At 44.1% G+C, this 14,690-nt stretch overlaps 1 protein-coding gene across 1 annotated transcript in view; it reads left to right on the top strand.

The window, feature by feature from the left end:
* The window catches only part of RBM5 (RNA binding motif protein 5), a 31,244-nt gene that overhangs the window by 5,418 nt on the left and 11,136 nt on the right, over nucleotides 1-14,690 (top strand). Inside the window, exons 5-14 of the mRNA XM_032161521.2 lie at nucleotides 5,853-5,922; nucleotides 6,402-6,475; nucleotides 8,953-9,036; nucleotides 10,112-10,172; nucleotides 10,944-11,009; nucleotides 11,519-11,679; nucleotides 12,740-12,837; nucleotides 13,456-13,543; nucleotides 14,020-14,097; nucleotides 14,182-14,254. Coding sequence (XP_032017412.1) covers nucleotides 5,853-5,922; nucleotides 6,402-6,475; nucleotides 8,953-9,036; nucleotides 10,112-10,172; nucleotides 10,944-11,009; nucleotides 11,519-11,679; nucleotides 12,740-12,837; nucleotides 13,456-13,543; nucleotides 14,020-14,097; nucleotides 14,182-14,254 — 853 coding nt within the window. The remainder of the gene's footprint in view (nucleotides 1-5,852; nucleotides 5,923-6,401; nucleotides 6,476-8,952; nucleotides 9,037-10,111; nucleotides 10,173-10,943; nucleotides 11,010-11,518; nucleotides 11,680-12,739; nucleotides 12,838-13,455; nucleotides 13,544-14,019; nucleotides 14,098-14,181; nucleotides 14,255-14,690) is intronic.

Here is a 14,690-nt window from a genome sequence, read left to right as displayed (position 1 = left end):
TTTACTTCAGTAGCTGGCAGGTGCATGCCACCACACCCAGCTAATTTATTTTTTGTAGAGACAGGCTAGGCTAACTATGTTGCCTGGACTAAAAGTTTTGACTGCCCTCTTGTCTGTGACCTTTCAAATAACGTCGGGTGGAATTTTCCACTTGTTGTGTCATGTCAGTTCTCAGAAAATTTCAGATTTTGGAGCATTTCAAATTTTTGGATTAGGGTTGCTCAACCTGTATCTATCTCAGCTAGGGAAATATTTTTCTGTCTTTAGGGAGGAGTTCTCTGAACTAGGTTCAGAAGTAAGTTACCATACTGGCCAGGCGCGGTGGCTCATGCCTGTAATCCCAGGCACTTTGGGAGGTCGAAGTGGGTGGATCACTTGAGGTCAGGAATTTGAGACCAGCCTGGCCAACATGGTGAAACCCTGTCTCTACTAAAAATACAAAAATTAGCTAGGTGTGGTGGCACATATCTGTAGTCCCAGCCACTTGGGGAGGTGCTGAGACAGGAGAATGGCTTGAACTTGGGAGGCGGAGGTTGCTATGAGCTGAGATCACGCCATTGCACTCCAGCCTGGGTGACAGAGCAAGACCCTGTCTCAGAAACAAAAAGAAGTAAATTACCATATTTATATTTAGGCTTTGAAGCTCAATGTATGAGTTTTCTGAATGTCTTTAACCACAAGGAGCAGGTCTTCTGTCTTCATTAGCTCCTAGAAGATAATCAGTATATTTTTATTGAATTAGTTACTTATTAGATGAGGATGATTGGTAAATATCTAATTTTCTTTATAATCTGGCCACCCTTTTATTTGTTGAAAATTAAACTACTCGGCCGGGCGTGGTGGCTCACGCCTGTAATCCCAGCACTTTGGGAGGCCGAGGCGGGTGGATCACGAGGTCAGGAGATCAAGACCATCCTGGCTAACATGGTGAAACCCCGTCTCTACTAAAAAAAATAAAATAAAAAAAATTAGCCGGGCGAGGTGGTGGGCGCCTGTGGTCCCAGCTACTCGGGAGGCTGAGGGAGGAGAATGGCATGAACCTGGGAGGCGGAGCTTGCAGTGAGCCGAGATCGCGCCACTGCACTCCAGCCTGGGCGACAGAGCGAGACTCCATCTCAAAAAAAAAAAAAAAAAAAAAAATTACCCATTTGAAACCTCAGAAAAGCTTGTTAAAAAGGATGGCTCATTCAGACTGGCCAATTAGAGTCTTAGTGTACTTGGCACTGCCTGATTTCCAGCAGCATCTCTGGTCCTCACCCTTCCTTCCAGCCACACCCTACTTCCCACATCCTGGACTTTGGACATGTCCATTGCTCTACTGTTGTGCCTTTTTCTCCTTGGAGATGCCTGTATATAAAGCCCGATCTATCGGGCAGAGCTTCTTCGTTATCCTCTTCCTAAGGCACTGTATTCATGACTTTTGTGTAGCACCTTTACTGTAGCTATCAACACACGTCTCATCTCTACCACTAGATCTCTGAAAATAGGCCTCTGTGTGAACTAGTCACCTCTGTGTCCCCAACCCTTGAACACAGTATGTTACTCAGCCAGTGCTCTTGGTAAAAATGAATGTGAGGTTTTAAAACAGCATTGTGCCAGTATTTGTTTTCTTAGAGTAATCAGAGTAATATTCTGACTAATGTTTAGTTGAATTTTGGATAAAGCTCAAAATAAGCATTGGATTCCCATAGCTTTGGGTTTCTAAACCCTGGAAGTAATGAATGTGACAAATGTGAGACAGGATATTAGAGTTAATAGTGGGTAATCATACCATTATTTGTGATCCACTGCACATCTGCTACACTGTACATGTTAGATGCTACAGTGATACAGAGCTATGGATCTTGCCTCAAAAAAGCTTATGGATGAGTAGCTAAGGTCAGCAGATAATGGTGACAATGCAGAATAGAAAGGGGTCAGAGGCCAAATATGGTAACTCATGCCTGTAATCCCAGCACTTTGGGAGGCCAAGGTGGAAAGACTGCTTGAGCCCAGGAGTTCGAGTCCAACCTGGACAACATGGTAAGACGCATCTCTCCAAAAAAAAAAAAAATAGCCAGGCTTAGTGGTACTTGTCTGTGGTCCCAGTTACTTGGGAGACTGAGGCAGGAAGATCACTTGAGCCCAGGAGGTCAAGGGTACAGTGAGTTGTGTTCACGCCACTGCACTCCAGCCTGAGCGACAGAGCAAGACCCTGTCTCAAAAAAAGAGGGTCATGTTGGAAAAGGTCCTATTGAAAGAGGTCTGCCTAAGAGCTCTTGAAGATTATTTAAGGGAACTTGTTACTAGTGGAGGGTAAGGAATCTTCTATTTTTATTTTTGTGAGACAGGCCTTATTCTGTCGCATAGGCTGAAGTGCAGTGGCGTGATTGTGGCTGACGGCAGCCTCCAACTTTTGGGCTCAGGCAATCCACCAGCCTCAGCCTCCTAAGTAGCTGGGATTACAGGCATGTGTCACCACTCCGAGCTAATTTTTTTTTAATCGGTTTTTTTTTGTTTTTTTGTTTTTTGTAGAGACAAGGTCTCTCTTTGTTGCCTAGACTGGTCTTGAACTCTTGTCTTCAATCAGTCCTCCCACCTGGGTCTCCCAAAGTGTTAGGATTATAGGCGTGGAAAACTAAGGGAATGGTGTGGTAGATGGGCCCTTCAGGCAGAGGGGTATCACATGAGCAGGGAATAGAAAGGTACTCAATCTAGATAAGACCTAGCAATCAGCTTGATTTGGCTGGAGTCAGAGGCTTTTGGCAGGAGAGGGATGAGTGGCAAAGTGCTATTGTGGCTAGGGGCTAGAGTTTTCAAAAGCCTAGCTAAGCCTGAAAGAATATTACTGAGGGTTGGCCAGGTGCGATTGCTCACACCTGTAATCCCAGCACTTTGGGAGGCCGAGGCGGGCGGATCACAAGGTCAGGAGATCGAGACCATCCTGGCTAGCACGGTGAAACCCTGTCTACTAAAACTACAAAAAAATTAGCCGGCCATGGTGGCGAGCGCCTGTAGTCCCAGCTGCTCGGGAGGCTGAGGCAGGAGAATGGCGTGAACCCAGGAGGCAGAGCTTGCAGTGAGCCGAGATCGTGCCACTGCACTCCAGCCTGGGCGACAGAGCAAGACTCTGTCTCAAAAAAAAAAAAAGAAACTGCTACAAGTATTGATTTGAGTGTTGGAAATTACTTAGTGAGTGGTTGAATTCACAGGTGTGATATCTGAGGATAATGAGGATTGGCTGTGTGTAGTCTTGCAGCCGTTGCACCTAATTATGGAAAGTAGAGGCCAGTGAGAATCTTGTTTCCACAAATTTCACCCTGTTTTTTTTTCATGGTAGTATTCATGCCTGATATTATTGTTAAAGAGACTAGTATATTTTTGTGGTCTTTTGGAAAAAGGAGTTGGTCTGACATTGGAACAAGCCTACCAGCCAGAATACTTTATTCTAGCCCCAGTTAATGTTTGATTTATTAGGAGCCTAAGAATGTGATGAACTTTGAAAATTTTTACCACTAATTTAACTGTATGTAAAGTATGATCCATTAAAAATGTTTACCTGGCCTGGCGTGGTGGCTCATGCCTGTAATCCCAGCACTTTGGGAGGCCAAGGTGGGTGGATTACCTTAGCCCAGGAGTTGGAGACCAGCCTGGGCAACATGGTGAAACCCCTCTCTACTAAAATACAAAAAATTAGCTGGGTGTGGCGGATTGCGCCTGTAGTCCCAGCTACTCTCGAGACTGAGGCGGAATTGCTTGAACCCAGGAGGTGGAGGTTGCAGTGAGCCAAGATCACACCACTGATCACTGTTGCTTTCCAGCCTGGGCAGCAGAGTGAGACTCTATCTCAAAAAAAAAAAAAAAAAAAAAGTTTATCGTCAGGCTCTTCATTTTTTGGCTGTTGATTTTTTTCCTTATTTTGAGAGTAGGCCTCAAAGAGCAGGAAGGCTATTCTTGATTAGATGTACTTTAGGGGACAGTGACACATCCACTGCCTCTTTTAAATCTCGAGTCCTTATTTTTATTTTTTTAAAGATAGGGTCGCACTTTGTCACCCAGGCTGGAGTGCAGTGATGCAGTAGCCCATTGTAACCTCGAACTCCTGGGCTTAAACAGTCCTTCCACCTCAGCCTCCCAGGTAACTAGGACTACAGGTGTATACCATCATGCTTGGGTAATTTTTATTTTATTTTATTTTAATTTTTTTTGAGACGGAGTCTCACTCTGTTGCCCAGGCTGGAGTGCAGTGGCGCGATCTCGGCTCACTGCAACTTCTGCCTCCTGGGTTCAAGCGATTCTCTTGCCTCAGCCTCCCAGGTAGCTAGGACTACAGGCACGTGCCACCACGCCTGGCTGATTTTTTGTATTTTTAGTAGAGACGAGGTTTCACTGTGTTAGCCAGGATGGTCTCTATCTCTTGACCTCGTGATCCACCTGCCTTGGCCCCCCAGAGTGCTGGGATTACAGGCGTGAGCCACCGCACGAGGCCTAATTTTTAAAATTTTTGTATAGAGATGGGGTCTTGGCTGGGCGCAGTGGCTCACGCTTGTAATCCCAGCACTTTTGGAGGCCAATGTGGGCGGATCACGAGGTCAGGAGATCGAGACCATGGTGAAACCCCGTCTCTACTAAAAATACAAAAAATTAGCCGGGCGTGGTGGCGGGCGCCTGTAGTCCCAGCTACTCGGAGAGGCTGAGGCAGGAGAATGGCGTGAACCCGGGAGGCGGAGCTTGCAGTGAGCCGAGATTGCGCCACTGCACTCCAGCCTGGGCCACAGAGCGAGACTCCGTCTCAAAAAAAAAAAAAAAAAAAAAGAGATGGGGTCTTACTGTGTTCCCCAGGCTGGTCTCAAACTCCTGTCCTCAAGCACTCATCTTGCCTCATCTTCCCAAAGTGCTAGGATTATAGGCATGAGCCACTGTACTATCTTGTAGAACAAAGGACAGGGAGATTAGACTAAAGGATGGAGGCTTGAGACATCATACCACAAGCAAGGATGTGTATCATAACAGAAATTAATTGTGGCCAGGCTTGGTGGCTCACTCCTGTAATCCTAGCACTTTGGGAGGCCAAGGTGGCTGGATCACTTGAGCCCAGGAGTTCCAGACCAGCCTGGGCAACGTGACAAAACTCTATCTTTACAAAAAATACAAAAATTAACCAGGTGTGGTGGTGTGCATTTGTAGTCCCAGCTACTTAGGAGGCTGAGGTGGGAGGATCACTTGAGTCCAGGAAGGCAGAGGTTGCAGTGAGCTGAGATCACACCAGTGCACTTCAGCCTGGATGTCAGAGCTAGGCCCTGTCTCAAAAAGAAAAAAAAAAAGGAAAAATTAATTACACCCGAGGGAAATTCCCATGCAATATTTAATGAATGCCTTCAGTGCTGTTATAATGCATTAATTTCTATGAGAAATGTTCTCTCTTTTTTGTGCCTTTTAGGAAAATTGCATTTTGGTGATAGAAGATAAAAACTTGGCTAATTAGGCCAGGCATGGTGGTTCATGCCGTAATCCCAGCACTTTGGGAGGCTGGCAGATCACTTGAGGCCAGGAGTTCGAGACCAGCCTGGCTAACACAGTGAAACCTCATCTCTACTAAAAATACAAAAATTAGCTGAGCGTGGTGGTGGGCGCCTGTAATCCCAGCTACCTGGGAGGCTGAGGCAGAAGAATCGCTTGAACCCAGGAGGTGGAGGTTGCAGTGAGCTGAGATCATGCCACTGCACTCCAGCCTGGGCAACAGAGTGAGAGACAGAGACTCCATCTACAAAAAAAAAAAAACTTGGCTAATTAAACAGTTGATGTAATTCCTATTCCATGTAGAATAGTGTGTGGCAAAAGCTTTAACTGTAAATATGTAAAACCCTGTGCAGATTCGAGAAATGATGGAGTCCTTCGAAGGCCCTCAGCCTGCGGATGTGAGGCTGATGAAGAGGAAAACAGGTGAGAGCTTGCTTAGTTCCTGACATTATCATTCTCTTCCCCATTCCCACCTCAGTCCCTAAAGAACATCCTGATTCCCCCAATCTTCAAGCACATGAATTCAGAATGAAAGGTTTGCCATGGCTAAGGAATGTGACTCTTTGAAAACCATGTTAGCATCTGAGGAACTTTTTTAAACTTTGTTTTAGGGACTTTTTTTTCCTTAGGTAAGTAATGATTTATAAACTCCTTTTTTTTTTGACTATAGTCGGTTGCATGGTTACTTTAAGCGTGGAATCAAATGGAGTGGCATTTAGTTCAGGCGGCTTGTTCCTTGCCATGGCAAAGTATCAAGAAGATCCCCAAGTCAAGTCACATTTGTAAAGCTGCTTCCCAATTGGCTTTGTCACGCAGTGTTGAAGCAGTGGGAGAGAGATTCACCTGTTATAAAGGAACTGACTAACACAAGTATCCCGTCTATATCTGAATGCTGTCTCTAGGTGTAAGCCGTGGTTTCGCCTTCGTGGAGTTTTATCACTTGCAAGATGCTACCAGCTGGATGGAAGCCAATCAGGTTGCTTCACTCACCAAGTCTAGATATTCATGAAAATGGAACAAGTCTGTACAATTAAAAAAAAAGGTTGAAGGAGTGGTTTGTTCCAAAGGAGTGACTTTAAAAAAACAAAAAAGCTTTGTATATATTAAAATTGATGTTACTAGAATAAGTACAGTACCAAGGACTTCATTGTAGAATTTGTTCTGCCTTTAAACATGGCTACCTACCTGGCAGGGCTTTGTTAACTACTGAATACCTGTCTGGTAATCGCTAAAACATCTTAATGTTTCCCTTTTTTCTACTTTGTTATATTCCTATTATGTCCATTGAGAGTAAGCTTAGTATATCAAACTCTCCATTTGACAGTGAAGAGAACATAGTGAAAGTCTGTGGCAGGCATTTTTATAAGTAATTCCTTATTTCTGCCTGAAGACCACAAAGCCTCCTGGAGGCATAACTGCTCAGACGGGTCTTCAGGGAATATTTAAGGACTTAGTGGAATTTATGAACAATAAGTCTGATGAGATTAGCCTGGGAATGGTATCCTGCTGCTGTCTAATCTAGTTAGAGTGGCATTAACATTCTAATCTCCCTGAGAATGCCTTTTATAGTCTGTTCAAAGCAAGTCATTGATGGTTCTTCGAGGTAGTGTTAACTGAAGTGTTCTTCAGTTTGTCAAGATAATGTTCAGTGCTTGGCACTTAAATAACATTTTTTGCAAGAACTCCAAGGCACATTATTGAATGCCTTTAACCAAGTGCATTCTGGGAAGTTTGCTTGACTCATTGTCTTGCTTTTCTGCAGCATTCTGTGATTTGAGTCATCCATGAATCCGTGAATAAAAGTTACATTCTTTGATTGGTAATATTGCCATTTATAACAAGACTCACTAATGAGGGTATCACTTTGATTGACTGATTTGTTAAAGTTTTTAAGCCTCTCATTTTCCTAACCCAGAAATCACAGCCTGATTTTATTAAAAGTAGAGCTTCTTTCATTTCATACCATAGATACCATCCTAGTAAATCCAGAGCATATACAAGGTTCATGTGAGTCTGCTTTCTTGACATGATAGCATTGTTTGATGCAGTGGATATGTCAGAATGACTAACCTAGGAGTTTAAAACTCCTAAGAAACTAAAACCTGTAAGACATTTAAAAGCCTTCACAATTTTAATGTATACAAAGCTATGTTACTGTGTAACACATTACTGTTCAAATTCACTCCAGAAATAAAAGGCCAGTAGGATTAGGGACTCACTGGTAGTTTGGAGTCTCCCAGCACACATCCCTCCTAGTGGGATGATCTGTTGACATATCTCTCAGCTTTTTTATTTTTGCTTCTGTATATCACAGTGAGTGGATGGCCCTTCAGCTTTTTCTCTCCTGGCCAGACATGCAGTCTTGTCTTTAGATATCGCAGAGACAAAATTCACAGCATGTCTTTAATCTTCCAGGATTTGCAAGAACCAAATTGCTCAACAGTATGTATGTTTAGAGGGGTTAGACTCCTTCTTAAAATTTGGATATCTAACCACCTACTTAAATCTGTTCTTATAGTGTCAAACCACCCCTACCCTCGATCCCCCCACCCCCAAGAAAAAGAAAAGATGCTCCTGTTAAATGAAGGCTCTTTAGGGGTAGGTGCTAGGTATACTCTTGGCTAGATTGATTCAGCTCAGAATTTTGACCTTTTAAAGTTAAGTCCTTGTAGTCATATGGTTGACTTGAAGGATGAGGTGGTGTGTGCATTTATGAGCTTTTCCTACCCCCCTGAAGAAACTTCATTGGCCTCCTGGTTACTCACCTTGAAGAGAGTACCATCCATTTTAGTGAAAAACACATCTGTCACCTAGGACATGACGTGGTTGCAGTTGACAGGAAAAAAGTCTCAGTTGTTTTAGAGTTGGTGGCATTCAGAATAGTCCCTCCTGAGAAAGAATTGTAACCAGATTCCCTTTAAAAATGAGTTCCCCTCCCTTTCCCCTCAAAGGACACATCCTGAAGCAGAAGGTGGGGTGGGGGGGAAGGAGAAATGTAAAAGGCTTTTACTTTGCATAAGGATGGGGGACTGGGGAAAAAGGTGAAGCGAAGCCTAAGGACACCATGCTAAGGGCAAAAGTAGGAGACAATCTCAGAACTGAGAGAATTGTGTCTTCTGCTTTTTGAAGTAGACTGTCACACTCAGGCAGCCTGTCAATGCTGAATGTTAGGACTTCTGTCTCCGCTGGAGACACGGCCTGGTGCAAGTCAGCGTTTAGTGTTTGACAGCTTTCTCAGCACTCCCTGACTCCGTTTACCTTTACTCCACATCCCATTCTCTTACTGCCTATCTGAAGGATTGGATGGGCAGAGTATAGGTGGCGGTGGTTGGTCCTCCCCGTATGTTGTCCATTTAATTCCAGAGCACTGATTTTTCCGAAGTGTGCTCTGCCCTGGGAAAATGGACACATGTTCCTCACAATGGGAATAACTAATTCCTTCTTTTCTTACAGAAAAAGTTGGTGATTCAAGGAAAGCACATTGCAATGCATTATAGCAATCCCAGACCTAAGTTTGAAGATTGGCTTTGTAACAAGGTAAGCATATGTTCTTCCCAAATATACAAAACTCCTTTAGGATATTGCTGTTTTTTCTGTTTATTTGACTGTCCAGACAAGGAAATGATTACTCAATTACCAGTAATATTCATGGTTTGTAACTTTCCTTGGGTCCTCCTACACTGGTATTAGATGATAGAACTAGAGGTTTCGTTTATTAAGATGCACGTTCTGCCGGGCGTGGTGGCTCAGGCCTGTAATCCTAGCACTTTGGGAGGCCAAGGCGGGTGGATAGCTTGAGGCCAGGAGTTAGAGACCAGCCTGGCCAACATGGCGAAACCCCGTCTCTACTAAAAATACAGAAATTAGCCGGGCATCATGGTGCCCGCCTGTAATCCCAGCTACTCAGAGGTTGAGGCAGGAGAATCTCTTGAACACGGGAGGCAGAGGTTGCAATGAGCCCAGATCGCGCCACTGCACTCTAGCCTGGGTGACAGAGTGAGACTCTGTCTCAAAAAACAAAAAAGGACAACAAAAAAGATGCAGGTTCTAAGCCTAGTGATTAAGATTTTAGGTATGTTTCACGTTACTGTTTATTGAATTCTAGAGCTCTCAGTTTTTGGGGTAGTCTCTTGACTGTATTAACCAAAATAGTTGAGAACCCTGCTAAAGTTATATAAGGTTTACCATTTTGAACTTGAATGTCGACATTGATATTTCGAGAGTGCTCAAACTGTCCGCTGTCCAGTAGGGGACTAGATAGTGGTTAGTTTACCTTGTGTTTGTGTGTGTAGGATGGGATGTATAGTGCTCTGTTGATAACAAGGAATAACTTCACCAGTGGCTTGCTGTAGAGTTTTCAAATTAACTGAACCCTTTCCTCAGCTTGATAATAATGGGATTCTTCTTCAACATACAGCAAAGTTTGTTTTTCTTGGGAGATTTTAACAGTGTTACATTCTGAATTTTTTAGGTTATGTCCCCATGTCTCAGCTACACGAGACTTTCTGCTTTTCTGTTAGTTACTGGGACCTACCCATGGCCCCACTGTTATTGTTACTAGAAAGCCTGGCCTAATGTGAGAAATAATTACAGATAAAACTTTTTTTTTCAGTGCTGCCTTAACAATTTCAGGAAAAGACTAAAATGCTTCCGATGTGGAGCAGACAAGTTTGGTAAGACTGGATTCAGCTGTTTGCAATATGCATTAAAACCTACTAACTGGGGCAGGGAGCGGTGGCTCACTGTAATCCCAACTCTTTGCAAGGCCAAGGTGGGAAGGTCACTTGAGGACAGGAGTTCAATACCAGCCTGGCAAGAGATAGCAAGACCCTGCCTCTACAAAAAAAGAAATTTTAAATTATCTGGGTGTGGTGGTACACACCTGTAGTCCTAGCTACTCAGGAGGTTTAGGTGAGAGGATTGCTTGAGTCCAGGAGTTGAAGGCTGCAGTGAGCTATGGTCATACCACTGCACTCCAGCCTGGGCAACAAACAAGATCCTGCTTCTCAAAAAAAAAAACAAAACAAAAATCTGACAAGTAGGGTTGTTAACCGTGAGCCTGAGGAAAAGTATAGATTTTAGTGTACTTAAACAACTTGTCTGTTTTCTTTAAATCTTTTCCCTTAGGTTAGGTAATGCTGCTCATGATTGTGAGAGCACAGAAAGTTCTTTTGTTTTCTAGAATTAAGTCTGCTCACCTGGTTTGCATTCTGCATCTGCCTTTCTTTAGTGCAGGGTAGTGTCAGTCCCACTGTGGCCCAAAGTTTGCATTCTGCGTTAACCATGTCACAATTAATGAGGTTTTACTATAGGCACAAGTGCTTAAAAAAGAAAAAAACGATTGTTTTGCGTGGTTAAAATAAAAACTTGTGGGGATTTTAATGTATTTCTTTGGTGAAAATACATTAGTTGTTTGTCTCTAATTGGATCACTTTCCCTTCTAGACTCTGAACAGGAAGTGCCTCCTGGAACCACAGAGTCGGTTCAGTCTGTGGATTACTACTGTGATAGTAAGTTCATACATGACCTTTTGGTCTTCATGTTAAAAATTGACCTCAGTTGTCAGGAGATGGAGACCATCCTGGCTAACATGGTGAAACCCTGTGTCTATTAAAAATACGAAAAATTAGCCGGGTGTGGTGGCACGCACCTGTAATCCCAGCTACTTGGGAGGCTGAGGCAAGAGAATGGCATGAACCCGGGAGGTGGAGCTTATAGTGAGCTGAGATTGCGCCACTGCACTCCAGCCTGGGTGACAGAGCGAGACTCCGTCTCAAAAAAAAAAAAAAAAATTGACCTCAGTTGGAAATTTCTGTTCTCCTACCCTTTTTTAAGGAGCAGCAGCAGCTTCGGGTTGTCCCTTAAAAGACTGGATTTTTAAAATCTTCTCCAAGTCAGGGTAGAAAATACACTAGGAATGTCCCAAATGGATTTGTTTGTACTTGACCCTGTCTTGGAAAACATTGGTACGTTGGTGGTGGGAATGCATGTGTATGTCATTTGTCTCATTTACCCCTAGCGATCATTCTTCGGAACATAGCTCCGCACACTGTGGTGGATTCCATCATGACAGCACTGTCTCCTTACGCGTCTTTAGCAGTCAATAACATCCGCCTCATAAAAGACAAACAGACCCAGCAGAACAGAGGCTTCGCATTTGTGCAGCTGTCTTCTGCAATGGTGAGGTTCTCATCGATTCTTTCCTTTTTAAAAGAAACAGCTTTAAGAGGCAAATGTGGTTCATCCAGTTTTGAAACTGTCTGAGGCTCCTGAAGCCCAAGATGCAAGGCTCCCTAATGACAGTTTTTGCACTGTGAAATTACAGGCCTGATGACTTCAGTAAGTAGTAAAAATAATGTGTATACCTCTAGGCAACTGGCAGAATTTTTTGAGCCACAGTTTAGTCCTTTGTACTTGTTTTTTGTTGTTGTTGTTCTGTTTTGGGATGGAGTCTCACTGTCGCCCAGGCTGGAGTGCAGTGGCACCATCTCGGATCACTGAAACCTCTGCCTCCAGGGTTCAAGCGATTCTCCTGCCTCAGCCTCCTGAGTAACTGGGATTACAGGTGCCCGCCACCATGCCCAGCTAATTTTTTTTTTTTTTTTGAGAGGGAGTCTCGCTCTGTCGCCCAGGCTGGATGGAGTGCAGTGGCATGATCTCGGCTCACTGCAAGCTCCACCTCCCCAGGGTTCACGCCATTCTCCCACTTCAGCCTCCAGAGTATCTGGGATTACAGATGCTCACCACCATGCCCGGCTAATTTTTTGTATTTTTAGTAGAGGCGGGGTTTCACCGTGTTAGCCAGGATGATCTCGATCTCCTGACCTCGTGATCCGCCCACCTCGGCCTCCCAAAGTGCTGGGATTACAGGCGTGAGTCACCGCGCCCAGCCACGCCCAGCTAATTTTTGTATTTTTAGTAGAGATGGGTTTTTGCCATGTTGGCCAGGCTGGTCTCGAACTCCTGACTTCAAGTGATCTGCTCACCTCAGCCTCCCAAGTGTTAGATGTACTTTGTTTTAGATTGGTTTAGCATTTGCTCTTTTGGTAATACTGGAAACCTTCACATCTTAGAGGAAAGAGAGGTATTCCTTTCTTGAGGTTTCATATCTGCAAACACAATAAGGAATTAATTGCCTTTTTTTTTTTTTTTTTAGTAGAAAACTACTTTGAATGGGGTAGATGGTAGGGAGAGATTTTTAATTACATTACACATTTTTTTTCTTCACATTCTCCTTCAGGATGCTTCTCAGCTGCTTCAGATATTACAGAGTCTCCATCCTCCTTTGAAAATTGATGGCAAAACTATTGGGGTTGATTTTGCAAAAAGTGCCAGAAAGTGAGTGGCTTCATTGTCCTTATTTCAAACTACTGCATCTGCACATTTGTATAGCGTGCTAACTGAACGCCAAGCCTGTACCCCAAGTATGTTGAGACACTGTGATCCTCCCTGATTGCCAAGGCCAGGAGGGACACGTTTGTCTTCTTTTAGTGATTATTCCCTACTGTCCTGTATAACCAGTTGATGAAGTTGCCTGAAATGGTTTCAGATCAGGAGAAAGGCAAGTATGGCAGATGGGTTGAGAACACATGCTTTGCAAACTGCAGCAGTATAGTGCTAACCCATCCAGAAATAACCTGTTCCTTCCAGAACAGCGTGCTAATAATTCCATGTATATAGTGCTTAACTCTAACATGGTAAATTTCCCTTTTTTTTAGTATCATTGCACATCCAAAAAACTCTTTATTAGATGGCAGGTTACAAGGGATAGCAATTATACTACAGGGCCACTTGCTTACTGAGGAATTTCCCCATGAAGAGCCCTCCCCCTATGAAATGTGGCCTTGCTGGCATTTGAGAACTGACAAAGGGTGGAGTGAATCAGTTGGTGGTATAGGGGCACTAATTGTGGGAATACTGAGATAGAATCACATGATTGGATCTTTGTGGTTTCAGAGACTTGGTCCTCTCAGATGGTAACCGCGTCAGCGCCTTCTCTGTAGCTAGTACAGCTATTGCTGCTGCTCAGTGGTCATCTACCCAGGTAAGATCGAGCATCTTTTTGCTCGAGGTAGTGTGGTGGTGGTGCCCAGATTCACAGACATGACCTCTCCTGTGGTACTCGCAGTACGAGCTCTTTTTTTTTTTTTTGAGATGGAGTGTCACTCTGGTCACCCGGGCTGGAGTGCAGTGGTGCGATCTTGGCTCACCGCAAGCTCCACCTTCTGGGTTCAAGCAATTCTTCTGTCTCAGCCTCTTGAGTAGCTGGGATTACAGGCACCTGCCACCATGCCCGGCTAATTTTTGTATTTTAGTAGAGATGGGATTTCACCACGTTGGCCAAGCTGGTCTTGAACTCCTGACCTCAGGTGATCCACCCACCTCAGCCTCCCAGAGTGCTGGGATTACAGCCGTGAGCCACAGCGCCCAGCATCACGAGCTCATTTTTAGGGACTTCTTCTGAATTTTTTTCCTTAATGCCCACTAAGTTTGTCTTTGTCTCATTTTGATGTTTTGTAGTCTCAAAGTGGTGAAGGAGGCAGTGTTGACTACAATTATCTGCAGCCAGGTCAAGATGGCTATGCCCAATATGCTCAGGTAGGTAGATTTTAGCAGCATCCACCTTATAGTCTTTCAGAGTGTGTCTGAGAATAGCAACTTTAATGGTGGACTTTTCTTCAGTATTCACAGGATTATCAGCAGTTTTATCAACAACAAGCTGGAGGATTGGAATCTGATGCATCATCTGCATCAGGTAGTAAACTTCATCTCCCTTTTACCTTTTGTTTAAACACTTACGGTTGAAGAAATATGATTAAATGTCCTAACTGGACCAAAAGCTACAAGTCCATTTCTCTGTAAGATTGTAGGGGGCATGGCCGGGCACGATGGCTCACGCCTGTAATCCCAGCACTTTGAGAGACCAAGGCAGGTGGATCACGAGGTCAGGAGTTCAAGACCAGCCTGGCCAACATGGTGAAACCCCATCTCAGCTAAAACTACAGAAATTAGCCAGATGCAGTGGCAGGCACCTGTAATCCCAGCTACTCAGGAGGCTGAGGCAGGAGAATTGCTTGAACCCGAGCAGCAGAGATTGCAGTGAGCCGAGATAGCACCATTGCACTCCAGCCTGGGCGACAGAGTGAGATTCTGTCTCAGAAAGGAAAGAAAAAAAAAAATTTAGGGGGCAT

This window comes from Hylobates moloch, unplaced genomic scaffold (genome assembly GCF_009828535.3).
Source record: "Hylobates moloch isolate HMO894 unplaced genomic scaffold, HMol_V3 SCAFFOLD_8, whole genome shotgun sequence".
Classification (NCBI taxonomy): Eukaryota; Metazoa; Chordata; class Mammalia; order Primates; family Hylobatidae; genus Hylobates; species Hylobates moloch.
Note: the sequence above shows the minus strand (reverse complement) of the source record. Positions and strands in the feature narration are given on the sequence as shown.